This window comes from Neofelis nebulosa, chromosome 11, assembly GCF_028018385.1.
Source record: "Neofelis nebulosa isolate mNeoNeb1 chromosome 11, mNeoNeb1.pri, whole genome shotgun sequence".
NCBI classification, from domain to species: Eukaryota; Metazoa; Chordata; class Mammalia; order Carnivora; family Felidae; genus Neofelis; species Neofelis nebulosa.
The window spans coordinates 46,125,021-46,140,603 of record NC_080792.1 but is presented as its reverse complement, the minus strand read 5'-3'; the positions used below and the strand labels follow the sequence as shown (position 1 = coordinate 46,140,603).

Here is a 15,583-nt window from a genome sequence, read left to right as displayed (position 1 = left end):
CTACGTTTAGAACAAAAAATTCTTATAAAAACCTCAATTCCTTTCTCCAAAAATCAGTTACTATTTTCTACATGCACATTGCTATATGCATTATTTTTTTGTTCTCCAAATCTTATAGCAACGTCCATTCTTGTAAACACCCTATCATTTTCTTAATTACAGTTTCTAAATAGTGTGCCATCATTACTGTAGATGCTGTGAGAATCATTACCAAATTTCTTGCTCTCTCTCTCCTGGTAACCAAACTGTATGGAGAAACCTCCGAACTCCCCTCTGACCTGCCACTGACTGGATCTTAATTATTCTACACCTTTAATTGACCTAATTTTATAAAAAAAAAAAAAAAGAAATTCCATCATGGGCACTAAACAACTTGAGGGGGACGGGAGAAATGGAGCAAGTGCCACTTTTGTGAAGCTACACTGATAATTTATTATATTGGCTCTCTTTGTTTTCAGTGTATCTCATCAAAAATATAAAAGCTTCTGTATTACTATTTAAGTGTTAGAATATATTATTTCATCATAAGTAATTATCAACAAATTAACCTCAACTCCCTTTATCTGGGTGCACTTTTGTGCTTTGTTTTTCAAAATCAAAATCTAGAAAAATTTTTTGCAAATATGAATTCTATCTTACACTTAACCTCACATTTTGCAACTGAAATAGCTTTAGGCTGGCAATATGCCAAATGTTTTAGCAGGCAATTAGCAGAAGAGAGCGCCACTTACTGGTTTTTAGTTATTATTCACAAGAATATTTTAAAAAGAAACATGATAATTTCATTCTCTGAGATTGGTAACAAACTTTAATAGACTTCACCCCATTCTAAGAATAGAAGAATACAGCAGCATCTCTACTGAAAACTCTAATAACAAATTACGTTAAAATTACCTCTTAATGCTGAAACACAACATCAGAAAACATTCATAAAAATCAAGGGAAATTCATATAAATTAACATATCCTTAATAGGTAAAAAAAAAAAAAAATCATCGAGTAAAAGTTTAACAGCTTATACTTGCTAAGATAAAATTATATTTTCTCAACCTTCTAGCTCTAAACAAATGTTTGGCTATTCATCTATTAAAAATTTTTTTTTTAATAAAAATACAACAATCTCAAATGAACTGTCCAAAAGACATGAAATAAGCTTAAAAGCTAAATTAAGCAATTTAACTTCTAAATGCAAAAACAATTAAACTAGTGTCAAGTTCAATGTTCCTTTTTTATAGGAATGACCATTACTTACTTTAAACTGTATTTTCAAGAATCAGCTACCAACTTGAAATAACTGTTTTACTTTCAAAGGCTAACATAGCATTCTAGTGGAGAACGATATCAAGCTTATTTACCTTGGTTTGGTTGCATATTCATATTTGGTCTGGGGCCATAGCTTCCTATTGGCTGCCCTTGACTCATCGTCATCTGATTCTGTACTGGCACGCTCTGTGATGATGGCACAGAATGGTTGTAACCTCCCATGGATCCGTGGCTACTTGAAGGCATGTTCATGGAACTGTTTGTCATATTGAGTTGATTGGGTCCCGGTCCCTGAATAGGCATATGGTTAGGCCCTTTGAAGAAAAGTGGTCAGAACCAAATATGAAAGTTAAAACACATGGTCTATTAAAAAGTACTTTAAAGAGCTTTTTTATTTTCTTTTGCATACCATAACAATAGCAAACAATAACTTGAATATTTAATCAACAGCAAGCAAAGTAAATGCATTACATGAATGAGAGCAAATACTGTGAGGTAGAACTTATTCCCATTTTATAGATTAAGAAACTAATGCTTTTAGAAGCCAGCAACATTCTGAAAAAGAAAAGCAATGATCAACTAGCTTTACAAGAGAACAAACATATAAAGTGGAAGTAATTTTTTATTTTTATTTATTTATTTTTAAGTTTGAGAGAGAGCATGTGTGCATGAACGGGGTAGGGGCAGAGAGAGAGGGAACCCCAGACAGACTCTGCCCGAAGAGCATAGAGCTCGACAGAGAGCTCAATCTCATGAATCGTGAAACGATGATCTGAGCCGAAATCAAGAGTCAGACACTTAATGGACTGAACCACCCAGGTGCCTCTAAAGCTGAAGTAATGAAAAGTGTGTAGTACTAGCATATAAATGAATTAACAGGTCAATGGACCCAGAGCAGAGTCTAAAAACACACCCAAATTTCTAATTCTGTAAATGATAATAGTGGTGAAATTCAATAAATAGTGTGACAAATGAGTAGCCATCTGGAAAAAGTCCTACCACATTCCTTCCACCAAAAATAGTTCCAGATGAGTAAAATATTAAACATTAAAAAAGAAAATGAGGAAAAGAAACCATAAAAGAGAATTTTAAAAAGAACTTTTAAAAAATATTCTTGAAGTGGAACAGCCTTCTTGCATGCCAGAAAACCCAGAGCCATAAAAAACTGATAAACTAGACTAGACTACATAAAAATAAAAAAATGTAAGTATGACCAAACCAGACAAAACGAAACTAAGTATTAAAAAGTAGGAAAAAATTTTTTACAAGACATATCACAGACTGAACTAATTACGTGAACATATAAAGTAAGTAAAAGACCACCAGCAGTAAAAAAAAAAAAAAAAAAAAAAATGGCAGGGACAGGAATGATTAGTTCACACAAAAACTACCAAAGAGACATAAATATGAGAGGACTGCCTGCTTCATTTATAATAAAAAGGCCAATTAAAATTATGAGATCCTTTTTTCATTTTTCAGATTCTAAAGACCCAAAGTTTTGATCTCTGAAGAAAAGTAATTTCATACGTTGTTGAGGTATATAAATATATAAATAAGTACTATTTTTATGTAGAGCAATTTGGCAATAATTACCATATTTTATTTAATTTTTTTAATGTTTATTTAGTTTTGAGATAGACAGACAGATTGTGAGCAGGGGAGGGGCAGAGAGAGAAGGAAACAGAATCGGAAGCAGGCTCCAGGTTCTGAGCTGTCAGCACAGAACCCGACGTGGGCTTGAACTCACAAGCCATGGGATCATGACCCGAGCCAAAGTCAGATGCTCAACCGACTGAACCACCCAGGTGCCCTGGCAATAACTACCATATTTTAAAATGCATATATCTTTCACACAGCAGTTGCAGTTCTAGGACTTTATCCTATAAATATACAGGTCTTCGTGTGCATACGTCCATGAATGCAAAACTGCATATGGATTTATTTACTTGTTTACTTACTTTTATTTTACAGGCATATTCACATCAGCATAGTTTTTAATACCGGAAGATTAGACATGACCTGTATTTCATTATAAGGGAATAGTTCAAATAAATTAGGGGCATCCATGAAAAAGAATGAAATACAGCCACCAAAAGCATAAGGCAGCTCTTTATGTACTGAGCGGTCTCCAAAATATATTTTTATATACTTATGGTCTCTAAGATATATCTTTAAGAGGGAAAAATATTAAACATAATACTACATAATATATGCCACAACTTGTATTTTTTTTTTAAGAGTAAGACAAAAGAAAAAGGAATGTGCATATGCATATGTTTTAGATACAGAGAATTATCTCTTGAAGGATACCCAGACACCAATGACTCTCTGGAACAAAGTATCTGGAGGTAAGGGCTGTATACCCTTTGGTACCTTTTGATTTTGGTACCAGAGACATACATTATCTTATTTTTTTTCAAATCAGTTAAACATTTTTAAAAAGGAATCTGAAACTGATGTTATCTGACCAAGATCAAAGAAGATATAAGTAGCTCTATGACTTAGATTTACAAAATAACAAAAAACAACACAAAAATAGGAAACTGAAAGACTAGATACAAATTTGTGTGCGCAAAAAAGTTGGCTAAGCTCTATTAAGCAGGTTTTAAATAAAGGAAACATAAGTAACTGGACCAATTTCTCCTACACCTAACTAGAACACTCTATAAGAGACTATTTTGGAAGCTCTACAGTGTTCTGGACAACCTATGTCATAACTAGTTGAAAAATCTCTGGTTTATAAAGAATGTAACTACTCCAGATGGCCTCATACAAAAACCCAAATGTCACGTTAACAATAATTACATTGCTGTTCAAGTGCTTCTCTGGCCTTAAGCTTGAATTTATATGGAGAAGTCAAAATTCTAATTAACAGTACGACCATAAAAAGTCACAAAACTAACTCGCACTACCCTTCCAGTTCTAAAAGCAACAGGTCCTGATGAGCTAAATGTGGACTCACCAGAAGTTTCCTCTTGACTACAACATAACAAGTAGTTAGAGGTCTTTATTCCTATTCCTCCCCTCCCATGGTGTGGGTCATGGGGGCCATGGACTGTGGCAAGCCACCAAAGGAAACAGAAGACAGCCACTGAAACAGCATCACCCTTCTACACGATCAATCGCACACCCATCTTCTATAAACCGGGCTACCTGGCTTCTTTTGCTCTGTGTTCTCCTTACTTCATTTTCTACACCCACTGTCCCTGGATACCAATGCTACCAACCAACACAATCAGCTAAGACAAGACTATCCTAAAGATACTAATTACTAATTTTACAAATGAATTGCTTTGTTATTTCATTTACTTTCATTATTGCTATCTGTATAATACTTTGTTAATGAAAATAGCCTTTGTCTTTAGAAAGTAAAAATATTCTCACATTAAATGAAGAAAACAACCCACCAAGAATTATGGGTATGGGTTGTAGCTATTGTTGCAAAAACAAAAGAGTTTAATGATACTTTTCAGATTAAAAGTTCAAATCAGCAAAAGGTAACTAATTAAGCATCCAACAGCCTGGAAGATACTCTAAATGGCTCCAAACTTAGAACGGAAAAATAGTAAAAGGAGTAACTCATTATCTCAAACATCTGAAATTATTTTTCCTTTAAATTTGCTTTAATATCAATTTCCATATTTATATTATGCCATAAACATATATATTTGTAAAAATTTATACTCAGCTTCAATAGTATCAACGTGGAAATACTAAATATATTACATTAGCACTTTACAGATTGTTTTCTTTCTTTTCCTCATGTGTTTTTTCCAGCAATACTGTTTCTGAGACCAGTAAGTTTTTAAGTAAATACAAAACCCAAGGAAATGTTATAATACCTTTATAATCTATAAAGAGATTTTAATTCTTAAGTCATGGCGCAATGCCTTTTTTTCCAAAAAGCTTCTAAAGCCAGCTGTATTGCATAGTTTCAGACAGACTAAATTTAGCCAGTTCTGTTCATCAGAGGAATGCTGTGTGTCAGCTACATCAAAGCCCAAGGGCAGCCTGATAAACACTGAATACAGGTCACGTAGCTCTGTAGCTAACAAACTCTAAGAGAGCTTGTACTCGGGGGCATTCAAAGCAGTTTTGTCATCAACAATCTAGTATCCCTTGAGCCCCCATGTCGTTTCAGTTGCTAAGCAACTCTGGTGTTAATGTCTTAGAGGAGAAAAACTTACCAGGCATCTGGCCGTTCATCTGGTTCTGCATGTGTGGTGCAGGAGGACCCCCACCTACCATTCCATCTGAAGGCATGTTGTGAGAGCGTGGAGGTGGGGGAGGGCCGCTCTGATTCATCCCTCCAGGACCCATAGGCATATTCTGTGTGGGTGGCTGAAAGAAGACAGTTTAGTAAAACAAGAGAAACAGTTAGACTAATATATTAAAGATGCATGTAACAGTTGTCTGTACTATTAAACTAAATAGGAACAAAAACACAAATACATTTCAACTTATTCTAATGCATTTTAATAACAAATTATTTACATCAAATATAATATGACCCCCAAACTTAACAAGATCATTAGTGTGAAGATACCTTCTGACCACCTCAGACCAAAAGAACACCACAATTAAAGTATATTTTACTTTATAAAATCTCAATAGTGAAAATAAATTTTTTAAATATTCTATACCAAAATTCACATTTGTTTATATACAAGGATTTTAATGTGTTCACTGTTGTTACTTAAATTATGTTTTAAAAATTAAGTTTCCTTTCATTATTAATATATTTAGACATATTTACTATTAATGATGGATTTTACCTGAAAAGTCACTGTAACAAAAATTTATAAAAGGACAGGAAGCCCCTAAATATGATATACTTTGTACTGTTCGAGGGGGAAATAAATTTTGGCAAGGGAATGTTTTAAACTACGAAGACTCAGTTCAGTCCAACATTTTTGTGCCGACGACTCCTATAGATCGGAAACATTACTGATGGCCTCCAAGGGTACAGAGACAGCTGCCTCAAAAGGATGCCTTTGGCAAATTTCCTAATGAAAGTGTGAAGAAAATCACTGACTAACCTTGAGAGTTCACAAAAGGGCGAAAGGAAAAACACAGATACAAGGTGGTCTGCAACACCTGGTTCCCTTCTTGGGGATATTTTGGTGAAGAAAGCAAATGGTTAGTTTCTTTCCAAATCCCCATTTTTAAGCCTACAGGAGGAGAAGGAGCTATTATTTACAGATCTATTTCTGCCTTCTTTCTCTACCTCTCTATGTTCTAAAAACATAATGTTGGCTCCCATACTTCAGTCATTCTCTTCCTCCCACATTTTTTTAAGTTTATTTATTTAATTTGATAAAGAGTGCAAGTGGGGAGGGGCAGAGAGAGGGAGACAGAGAATCCCAAGCAGGCTCCGAGCGCTGCTAGCACAGAGCCCAACACAGGGCTCAATCCCACAAACCGTGAGATCATGACCTGAGCCAAAACCAAAAGTTGAACACTCAACAACTAAGCCACTCGGGTGTCCTTCTCCCACATTTTTACATGGCTACTTAGTTACCGTTTCTGTACCATCTCGATTTTGTGAACACAATCCTCTCTGATACCCTTAACCGATAAAACACTGTCTTGTAGTCATCACACATAAATACCCAAATCGCCAACCATTTAACATCACCAACATTTACACAAATAACCAAGTACAACTCTAATAGCACCCATTTAAAATTCACAGTCTTGGAGTGCCTGGATGGCTCAGTCAGTTGAGCATCCAACTCTTAATTTCAGCTCAGGTCATGATCCTAGGGCTGTGGGATCGGGCCCAGGAGGGGGCCCCACATCAGGCTTTGTACTGAGCATGGAGCTTATGTAAGATTCTCTCTTTCCCTCTGCCCCTCTCTCCCACTCATGCTCTCTTTCTAAAATAAATAAAATTCAAAAACAAATTTAAAAACAAATAAGTAAATAAATAGAATTCAGAGTCTTAGTTCCTTTACTACTAAATCTAGAAAATAACTGCTCTTTATTAAATATTTTTTCTTCAATTCTCATTTTAAATTCTTTATCCACTTCAGATTCTTTAAACACTTAATAACTTCGTTCAGAATTTTAAAAAATTGCCAAACATCAACTCAGTGTCACATATCTTACTTTGAAATGATCCTTTACTATCCTTCAAAAATGGCTGACTGTGACCTTCTTCTCATTTGAAAATAAAAATCCCGCCTTCTATATTCTTGTCCAAATTCTCTGCTGAAAATGTATGTTCTCACTCTCAATAGGTAAGAGCTTTTTCATTTTCTTGCGACGCACTTAATGAAACATCAGTATTCACGGCTCCCATCGTAACAGAGTAGCTTCTATCAAACTAACCATCTGCCAATAAAAGTTATAAAATCTACACAAATGTAAAAATTGTTTGAAGGCACTGAAGAGCAATCTACACGGAGAGAAACAGGAGGGGCTACAACTCTTGAAAGAAGGGAAGCACAGAAGATCAGCTCCTCCAAACACCTTGGCTTTTTCCCTAACTTTGCTGTGTAACAAGAAAACAGAGCCCGAGCAGAGGCGGCAGCCCTACTGGACTGAGAAGGAGGAGGAATTCTGGACTATCAGAAAGCTAGAACCTGAAGAACAAAATCCCAGAGTGGAAGAACCACAAACAGGATGAAAATTCACAAAAACTAGCATAGAACAGCAGTTAAGAGGCTAAAGAGCTGAGCAGAAATTTCAGCTTCTGCCCAGGGCTAGGGAAACAAAAGACTGGCAGTAGTCCCTACCAAGTCAGAAAGGCCTTTGTAAATAACGCAAGCTCTCTGTTGAGACTTCAAAAAAGGCTCTTCTTAGATTAAGGTCAAAACAACTACATCAGCCCTAACAACTCTTATAGACAACGCTCAGTACTCAAGGTACTCTAAGTACTTCACCTTCCAAAGGAAGACTTAACTCTCTTTGGAATTAGGTAACACCAAGTAGAGCTCCACAACTGTTCATAAGTCTGGCATTCAATGAAAAGTTACAAAGCATTCCAAAAACAAGAATAAACGGACAATACTCATTAGGATGGCTATAATTTTTTTTTTAAAACTACAGAAAGTAACAAGGGTTGGCAAGAATGTGGAAAAAATGAAACTCATACATGCTGGCAGGATTGTAAGGGGTGCAGCCACTATGGAAAACAATTTGGCAATTCCTCAAAAAGTTAAACACAGAGTTACCATATGACACAGCAACCCCACTTCTGGTATAGACCCAAGAGAACTGACGACACACAGTCACACAAAACTTGCACGCAAATGTCATGGTAGCATTATTCATAATAGCCAAAAAAACAAAAAAAACCAAAAAACTCAGAAACAACTCAAATGTCTATTAAATGATAAACAAAAACATTCATACAATGGAATACTATTCAGCCACAAATGAAATGAAGTATCAATACTTCAACATACTTCAACATACAACATAGATGAATCTTGAAAACATTATGCTAAGTGAAAGAAGTCAGACTCAAAAGGCCACACATCTGTATAATTCCATTTATATGAAATATCCAAAATAGGTAAATCCAGAGAGAAAGAATGTAGACTAATTAGATGTTACCAGGGAATGGACAGAGGGAAAACTAGGATTGAATGCCCACATTTATGAGGTTTCTTTTTGAGTTGATGAAAATGTTTTGGAATTAGACAGTGGTGATGGTCGGATAGCACTATGAATATACTAAAAACCAATGAATTGTATTCTTCAAAAAGTTAAAATGGTGAATTTCATGTTATGTGAATTTTATCTCAAATTTTTGTAAAAAAAAAAAAAAAAAAAAGAATAGATGAACAACTAAAAGAAATAACAGAACACAGAAGAAGACACCCAGGTCATTCATATTTTGGAGTTATCTGAGAGACCTTAAAATAACCAACTGCTATGCTCAGTGGTTAAAAAAAAAAAAAAGGATAGACGGAGAATTTCAGCAAAGTACTAGAATTCTTAGAAAAGTCAAATGGAAATTCCGAACTGGAATATACAATCAATGAAATTAAGAACTCACTAGTTTAGAAACAGCAAAATAGAAGATTGGTAAACTGAAAGAAATGTATAAAAAAGATGACACACCAAGAAACATAAAGGCACGAACATTAAAAAAATAAAAGCATAAAGACATGTACAACATACTACAACGGTTTAACACACATCTAACTGGAGTTAGAAAAGCAGAGTAAATGAATCTTAGGCAATAGTTGAAAAATACCAGTCAAAAATTTTCCAAAGCTAACACAAGTCTCTAAGCAGACATGCGAAGTTCTATAAACCTCACCAGAATATGAAGAAAACGATACCCGAGTCAAAGTCTTAAAAACCAAAGTCAGAGAAAATCTTAAAAGTAGTCAGAAAAAATAAGACACATTATCTTCAGGAGAAGGACAAGACTAACGACATTTTTTTTTATCAGGAATAAATGAAATAGAAGACAATAAAATGACATCTTTAAAATGCTAAGACAAAACAAGAAAATAAAATAAACCAACCAATCTGGAGTTCTATAAGAGAAAATATCTTCTGACATGAAGATGCATTAGTAAGAGCTTCAAATAAACAAAAGCTGAGAGAACTTGTTACAGATGAAGGGAATTCATCAAGCTAAAGGAAAATAACCCCAGATGGCAGCACAGAAGTAGAGGACTTAATACAGAGAAATGGAAAGGTAAGTGTTTAGACAAATACAAATTAACATTGATATTTAGAATAATTGTAACAAAGGCTTATATGGTTTAAACAGACATAAAAGTATAAAATATATGACAGAACTAACACAAAAGACAAACACAAAAAGGAATAAGTTAAGTACACTGTTCTAAGTCTCTTGCATTTTTCAGCAAGTGCTAAAAGTACAAATTTAGACTGGAATCTTTATAAATCCAAAATGTACACTGTAATTTCATATGCAACTACTTAAAAATGCATACACATATAAAAATGTACAGCTAAAAAACTAGTAGAGAGGAAAAAATAATGCTTGATTAGTTCAAAGAAAGGCAAGGAAGAGACCAATAGAAAACTAATACCAGGCTGATATTCTCAAATCCTATTATATCATGTTCTGCATTAAATGTATCTGGACCCAACATTTCACTTAGATAACAAATATTATCAGATTGGATTTTTAAAACACCCAACTATATTCTGTTTACAAAAGATCCACTTTAAGGACATACACATGTTAAAAGAAAAAGATACTATGCAAACACTAATAAAAGTAGGTGATATCATTATATTTATATCAGACAGTTGACTTAAATCAAAAAACACTACTCAAAATACTAGAGGAATACTTCATTATGATAAAAGGATCAGTTCAACAGGAATATGTAACAATCATAAATTTCTATACATCCTGTAACACCGCTTCAAAGTCTATAAAGCAAAAGTTAACAGAACCAAAAGGAAAAACAGAATAACATACTTCTAGTAATTGGTAGAATAATGAGACCAAAACAAAAATGAAAAACCCTAAGAATATAAAAGATGTGAAATCACGGCTATTAACTCAATTAGTATATGTAAAATACTATACACAGCACCTGCATAATATACATTCTTCCCAAGTACTCATGACATAGACCAAACTAGACCATATAAAGGGCCATAGAGCAAGTCAACAAATAACAAAAGACTGAAATAATATAGAGCATGTTTTCTGAGCACAGTGGAATTGAACTAGAAATCAGTAACAGAAAGCTAATAACCTATTACTCAATGAAGAAATCACAAAAAAAATTTTTAAATACTTTTAACTGAAAGATAATGAAAATGCAACATCAAAATCTGTGAGATGCAGTTAAAGCTATGCTAAAAAGACAATTTGTAGCTTTAAAATGCATATTTATAATGCATGTTTAAGAAAAGTAAAAAAAAAATCATAAAAGCTTCCACTTCAAGCAGCTAGGAAAAGACAGCGAATCAAATCCAAAGTAGTACAATGAAGGAAGTAACATAGATGGATACAAAACTAAACAAATCATATGAATTCTTCCAGAGAACACAAAAAGGAGAACAATTCCCAATTCTTTTATGAGGTCACCAAACCTATGATATCAAAACCTAACAGGGACATTACTAGAAAGACATCTACAAGCCAAACTTTCTCATGAACAAAAATCCTAACAAAATTTTAGCATACCATGAAACTCCGACTGTATTAAAAAGATGATGCATTATATAAACAATGGACTTGGTTATATAAGAATGCAAGCTGATTTAACTTCTGGAAATTAATCCTTGTAACTCACAAAATTACCAAAATAACATCCATATAATTATCTCAATATATAAAGGAATATTCTTTGATAAAATTCAATACCTACTCATAATACAAACTTTTAAAAATTAAGACTAGAGGAGCATTCCTAATCCAATAAATCTAATTTATAAAAATTTATTATCTTACTGATGAAATATTAGAGTCTTTGAATTCAGGAATAAGAGTATCCATTAACACCATATCTATTCAACATAATAAATAAACCCATAAACAAATCAATAGCATTAAGAATAAAGTTTAAAAAAAGTAAAAAAAAAAAAATTGGAAAAGACACATAATTGTCATTATTCACATTTGACATGATTGAGTGCACAGAAAGCCAAGAGAATCTGTAACAAATTATTAGAATAATTGTACACAAGATCAATATATAAAAATCAACTGTATTTTCTATATATTTCCAACAAACTAGAAAATGAACTTTTAATAATAGCAGCATACATAATAGCATCGAAAAATTCAATAACTAGGAATGAATCTAGAAAGATGTGCAATAGCTCTACAATACAACACTGCTGAAAGAAATTAAACGCTTACTAAATGGAGGGATATACCATATTTATTGACTAGAAGGCTCAATATAGTGAAGATACCAGTTTCCCCAAAGCTGACCTAGAAATTCCATGCAATCTCAATCACAATCCCAGGAGGCTTTTTGAAGAAAACTCACAAGCTTATTCTAGAATTTATATGGAAATGCACAGAAATTAGAATAGCCAGGATACTCTTGAAAAAGACCACCACAGGAGCGCCTGGGTGGCGCAGTCGGTCGAGCGTCCGACTTCAGCCAGGTCACTATCTCGCGGTCCGTGAGTTCGAGCCCCGCGTCAGGCTCTGGGCTGATGGCTCGGAGCCTGGAGCCTGTTTCCGATTCTGTGTCTCCCTCTCTCTCTGCCCCTCCCCCGTTCATGCTCTGTCTCTCTCTGTCCCAAAAATAAATAAAAAAACGTTGAAAAAAAAAAAAAGAAAAAGACCACCACAAACTGCTATACTAATTTGAGATATGTTGTTAGTATAAGGATAAATAAATACACCAACAGTAGTGAGAAATAGATCCACACATACAGTTACCGTACTTATAACAAAACAACTTATATTCAATGGGTAAAAAATGATATTTTCAATCAATGGTACTGTATCAGTTGAATATTATATGAACAAAAATGAACCTTGACTCGTAGACTCAGATCATACACAAATTTAATTTGCAATGGATCATGGATTAAGAAAAAAACGTTTAGAAGAAAACAGAAGCATATCTTCATGACCTTGATATAACTATTTCTCAAGATACAGAAAGAAAACAAAGATTGATAAATTGGATTTCATTTCAGTTAGAAACCCTGTTCATATAAACACACCATAAAGAGAATAAAAAGACAATTTTCAAAATGAGAGAAGATAGCAAAGTGAAGAAAACAATTAACAGAATTTAGAAAAAAGGCAACCTATGGAATGAAAAGACATTTGCAAATGACATATCCGATAAAGGTTTAGTATCCAAAATACATAAACAACTTACAAACCTCAACACCCAAAAAGCAAATAATCCAATTAAAAAATGAGAAGACATGAACAGACATTTCTCCAAACAAGATACACAGATGGCCAACACACATGAAAAGATGCTCAACATCACTCATCATGAGGAAAATACAAATCAAAACTACAATGCAGTACCACCTCACACCTGTCAGAATGGCTAAAATCAACAACAATGAGGTGTTGCCAAGGATGTGGAGGAAAATGAACCCTCCTGCACTGTTGGTGGGAATGCAAACTGGTGCAGCCACTTTGGAAAACAATATGGAGGTTGCTCAAAAGGTTAAAAATAGAACTACCCTAGATCTAGCAATACTACTGGGTATTTACCCTAAGAATACAAAAACAAACAGAAACCCATGGGGAGGGGAAGGAAAAAAAAAAAAAAAAAGAGGTTAGAGTGGGAGAGAGCCAAAGCTTAAGAGACTCTTAAAAACTGAGAACAAACTGAGGGTTGATGGGGGGGTGGGAGGGAGGTGAGGGTAGGTGATGGGTATTGAAGAGGGCATCTTTTGGGATGAGCACTGGGTGTTGTATGGAAACCAATTTGACAATAAATTTCATATATTAAAAAAAACAAAAACAAAAACACGAATTCAAAGGGATACATGCACCCTGATGTTTTACAGCAGCATTATTTACCATAGCCAAGATACAGAAGCAGCACAAGTGTCCATCAACTGATGCATGGATAAAGAAGATGCGTGGATAAAGAAGATACATATAATGAAATATTATTCAGCCGTAAAAAAAAAAAAAATGAAATCTTGCCAGCTGCAAAGACATAGGTAGAGCTGGAGAGCATAATGGTAATCAAGATAAGTCAGTCAGATAAAGACAAATACCATATGATTTCACTCATATGTGGAATTTAAGAAACAAAAACAAATGAGCACAGGGCGAAAAAGAAAACAAACCAAGAAACAGACTCTTAACTACAGAGAAGTGATGGTTACCAGAGAGAGGTGAGTGAGAGGATGGGTTAAATAGGTGATGAGGATTAAGGACTGCACTCATAGTGAGCACCGGGTGTTGTATGGAATCATGGAATCACTGTATTGTATACCTGAAACTACTATTACACTGTATGTTAACTAACTGGAATTAAAAACTTAAGAGGCAGCTGGGTGGCTCAGTTGGTTAAGCATCTGACTGCAGCTCAGGTCATGATTTCACGGCCCATGGGTTCAAGCCCTGCATCGGGCTCTGTGCTGACAGCTCAGAGCCTGGAGCCTGCTTCAGATTCCGTGTCTCCCTCTCTCTCTGCCCCTCCCCCACTCATGCTCTGTCTCTCTGTGTCTCTCGAAAATGAATAATGTTAAAAATTTTTAAATAAAAGTAAAAATAAAAACTTTAAAAAAGGGAAAAAATATTACATAGCCAACAGAAGATTTATATCCAGAACATATAAAGAACTCCTATAAATCAATAATAATAATAAAAAAAGTCAACCCAATAAAAAATGGACAGAAAGGGGCAACAGGAAACTTTTTTGGGATGACAACACTGTTCTACATATTAAAAAAAAAAAATTTTGTTAATGTTTATTTATTTTTGAGAGAGAGAAACAGAATGTGAGCAGGGGAGGGGCAGAGAGAGAGGGAGACACAGAATCGGAAGCAGGCTCCAGGCTCTGAGCTGTCAGCACAGAACCCGATGTAGGGCTCAAACTCATGGGCCATGAGATCATGACCTGAGCTGAAGCTGGACGCTTAACCGACTGAGCCACCCACGTGCCCCAATATATCTTTAAAAAAAAAAAAAGCCTTTTTTTTTTTTTAACGTTTTATTTATTTTTGAGACAGAGAGAGACAGAGCATGAACAGGGGAGGGGCAGAGAGAGAGGGAGACACAGAATCTGAAACAGGCTCCAGGCTCTGAGCTGTCAGCACAGAGCCTGACGCGGGGCTCGAACTCACAGACCGCAAGATCGTGACCTGAGCCGAAGTCGGCCGCTTAACCGACTGAGCCACCCAGGTGCCCCCCAAAAAAGCCTTTTTATTTACTTTGAGAGAGAAAGGGATCACAAGTGGGAGCGGGGCAGAGAGAGAGAGAGAGAGAGAGAGAGAGAGAATCCCAAGCAGGTTCTGCACTGTCAGTGTAGAGCCCGATGTAGGGCTCTAACTCATGAACCACAAGATCATGACCTGAGCCAAAGTTTGACGCTTAACCAACTGAGCCACCCAGACACACCTGTTCTATATCTTGACTGTAGTGACAATTACACAGATTTGTAAAAATTCATCTATGTATACAATTAAAATGAGTCAATCTTATTTTATGTGAATTACACCTCAAATGTCACTTTTTCAAGAAAGCCTTCTCTGACCATGAGAATAGTCAGGCTTCATTATCTGCTCCCATAGTCCTAGGTGCCCTTCCTTCATAGCATTCACTACAACTGTCATTTAATATGTTTGTGGGGGCACCTGTATTGTCTCAGTCGGTTAAGCGTCTGACTTTGGCTCAGGTCATGATCACAGTTAGTGAGTTTGAGCCC

At 35.1% G+C, this 15,583-nt stretch overlaps 1 protein-coding gene across 5 annotated transcripts in view; it reads right to left on the bottom strand.

The window, feature by feature from the left end:
• The window catches only part of SS18 (SS18 subunit of BAF chromatin remodeling complex), a 90,891-nt gene that overhangs the window by 42,526 nt on the left and 32,782 nt on the right, over positions 1 to 15,583 (bottom strand). For all 5 annotated transcript variants that reach the window (XM_058692464.1, XM_058692467.1, XM_058692468.1 and 2 more), the window contains exons 4-5: positions 5,450 to 5,603; positions 1,355 to 1,576 (exon numbers count right to left, since the gene is read on the bottom strand). In XM_058692464.1, coding sequence (XP_058548447.1) covers positions 1,355 to 1,576; positions 5,450 to 5,603 — 376 coding nt within the window. The remainder of the gene's footprint in view (positions 1 to 1,354; positions 1,577 to 5,449; positions 5,604 to 15,583) is intronic.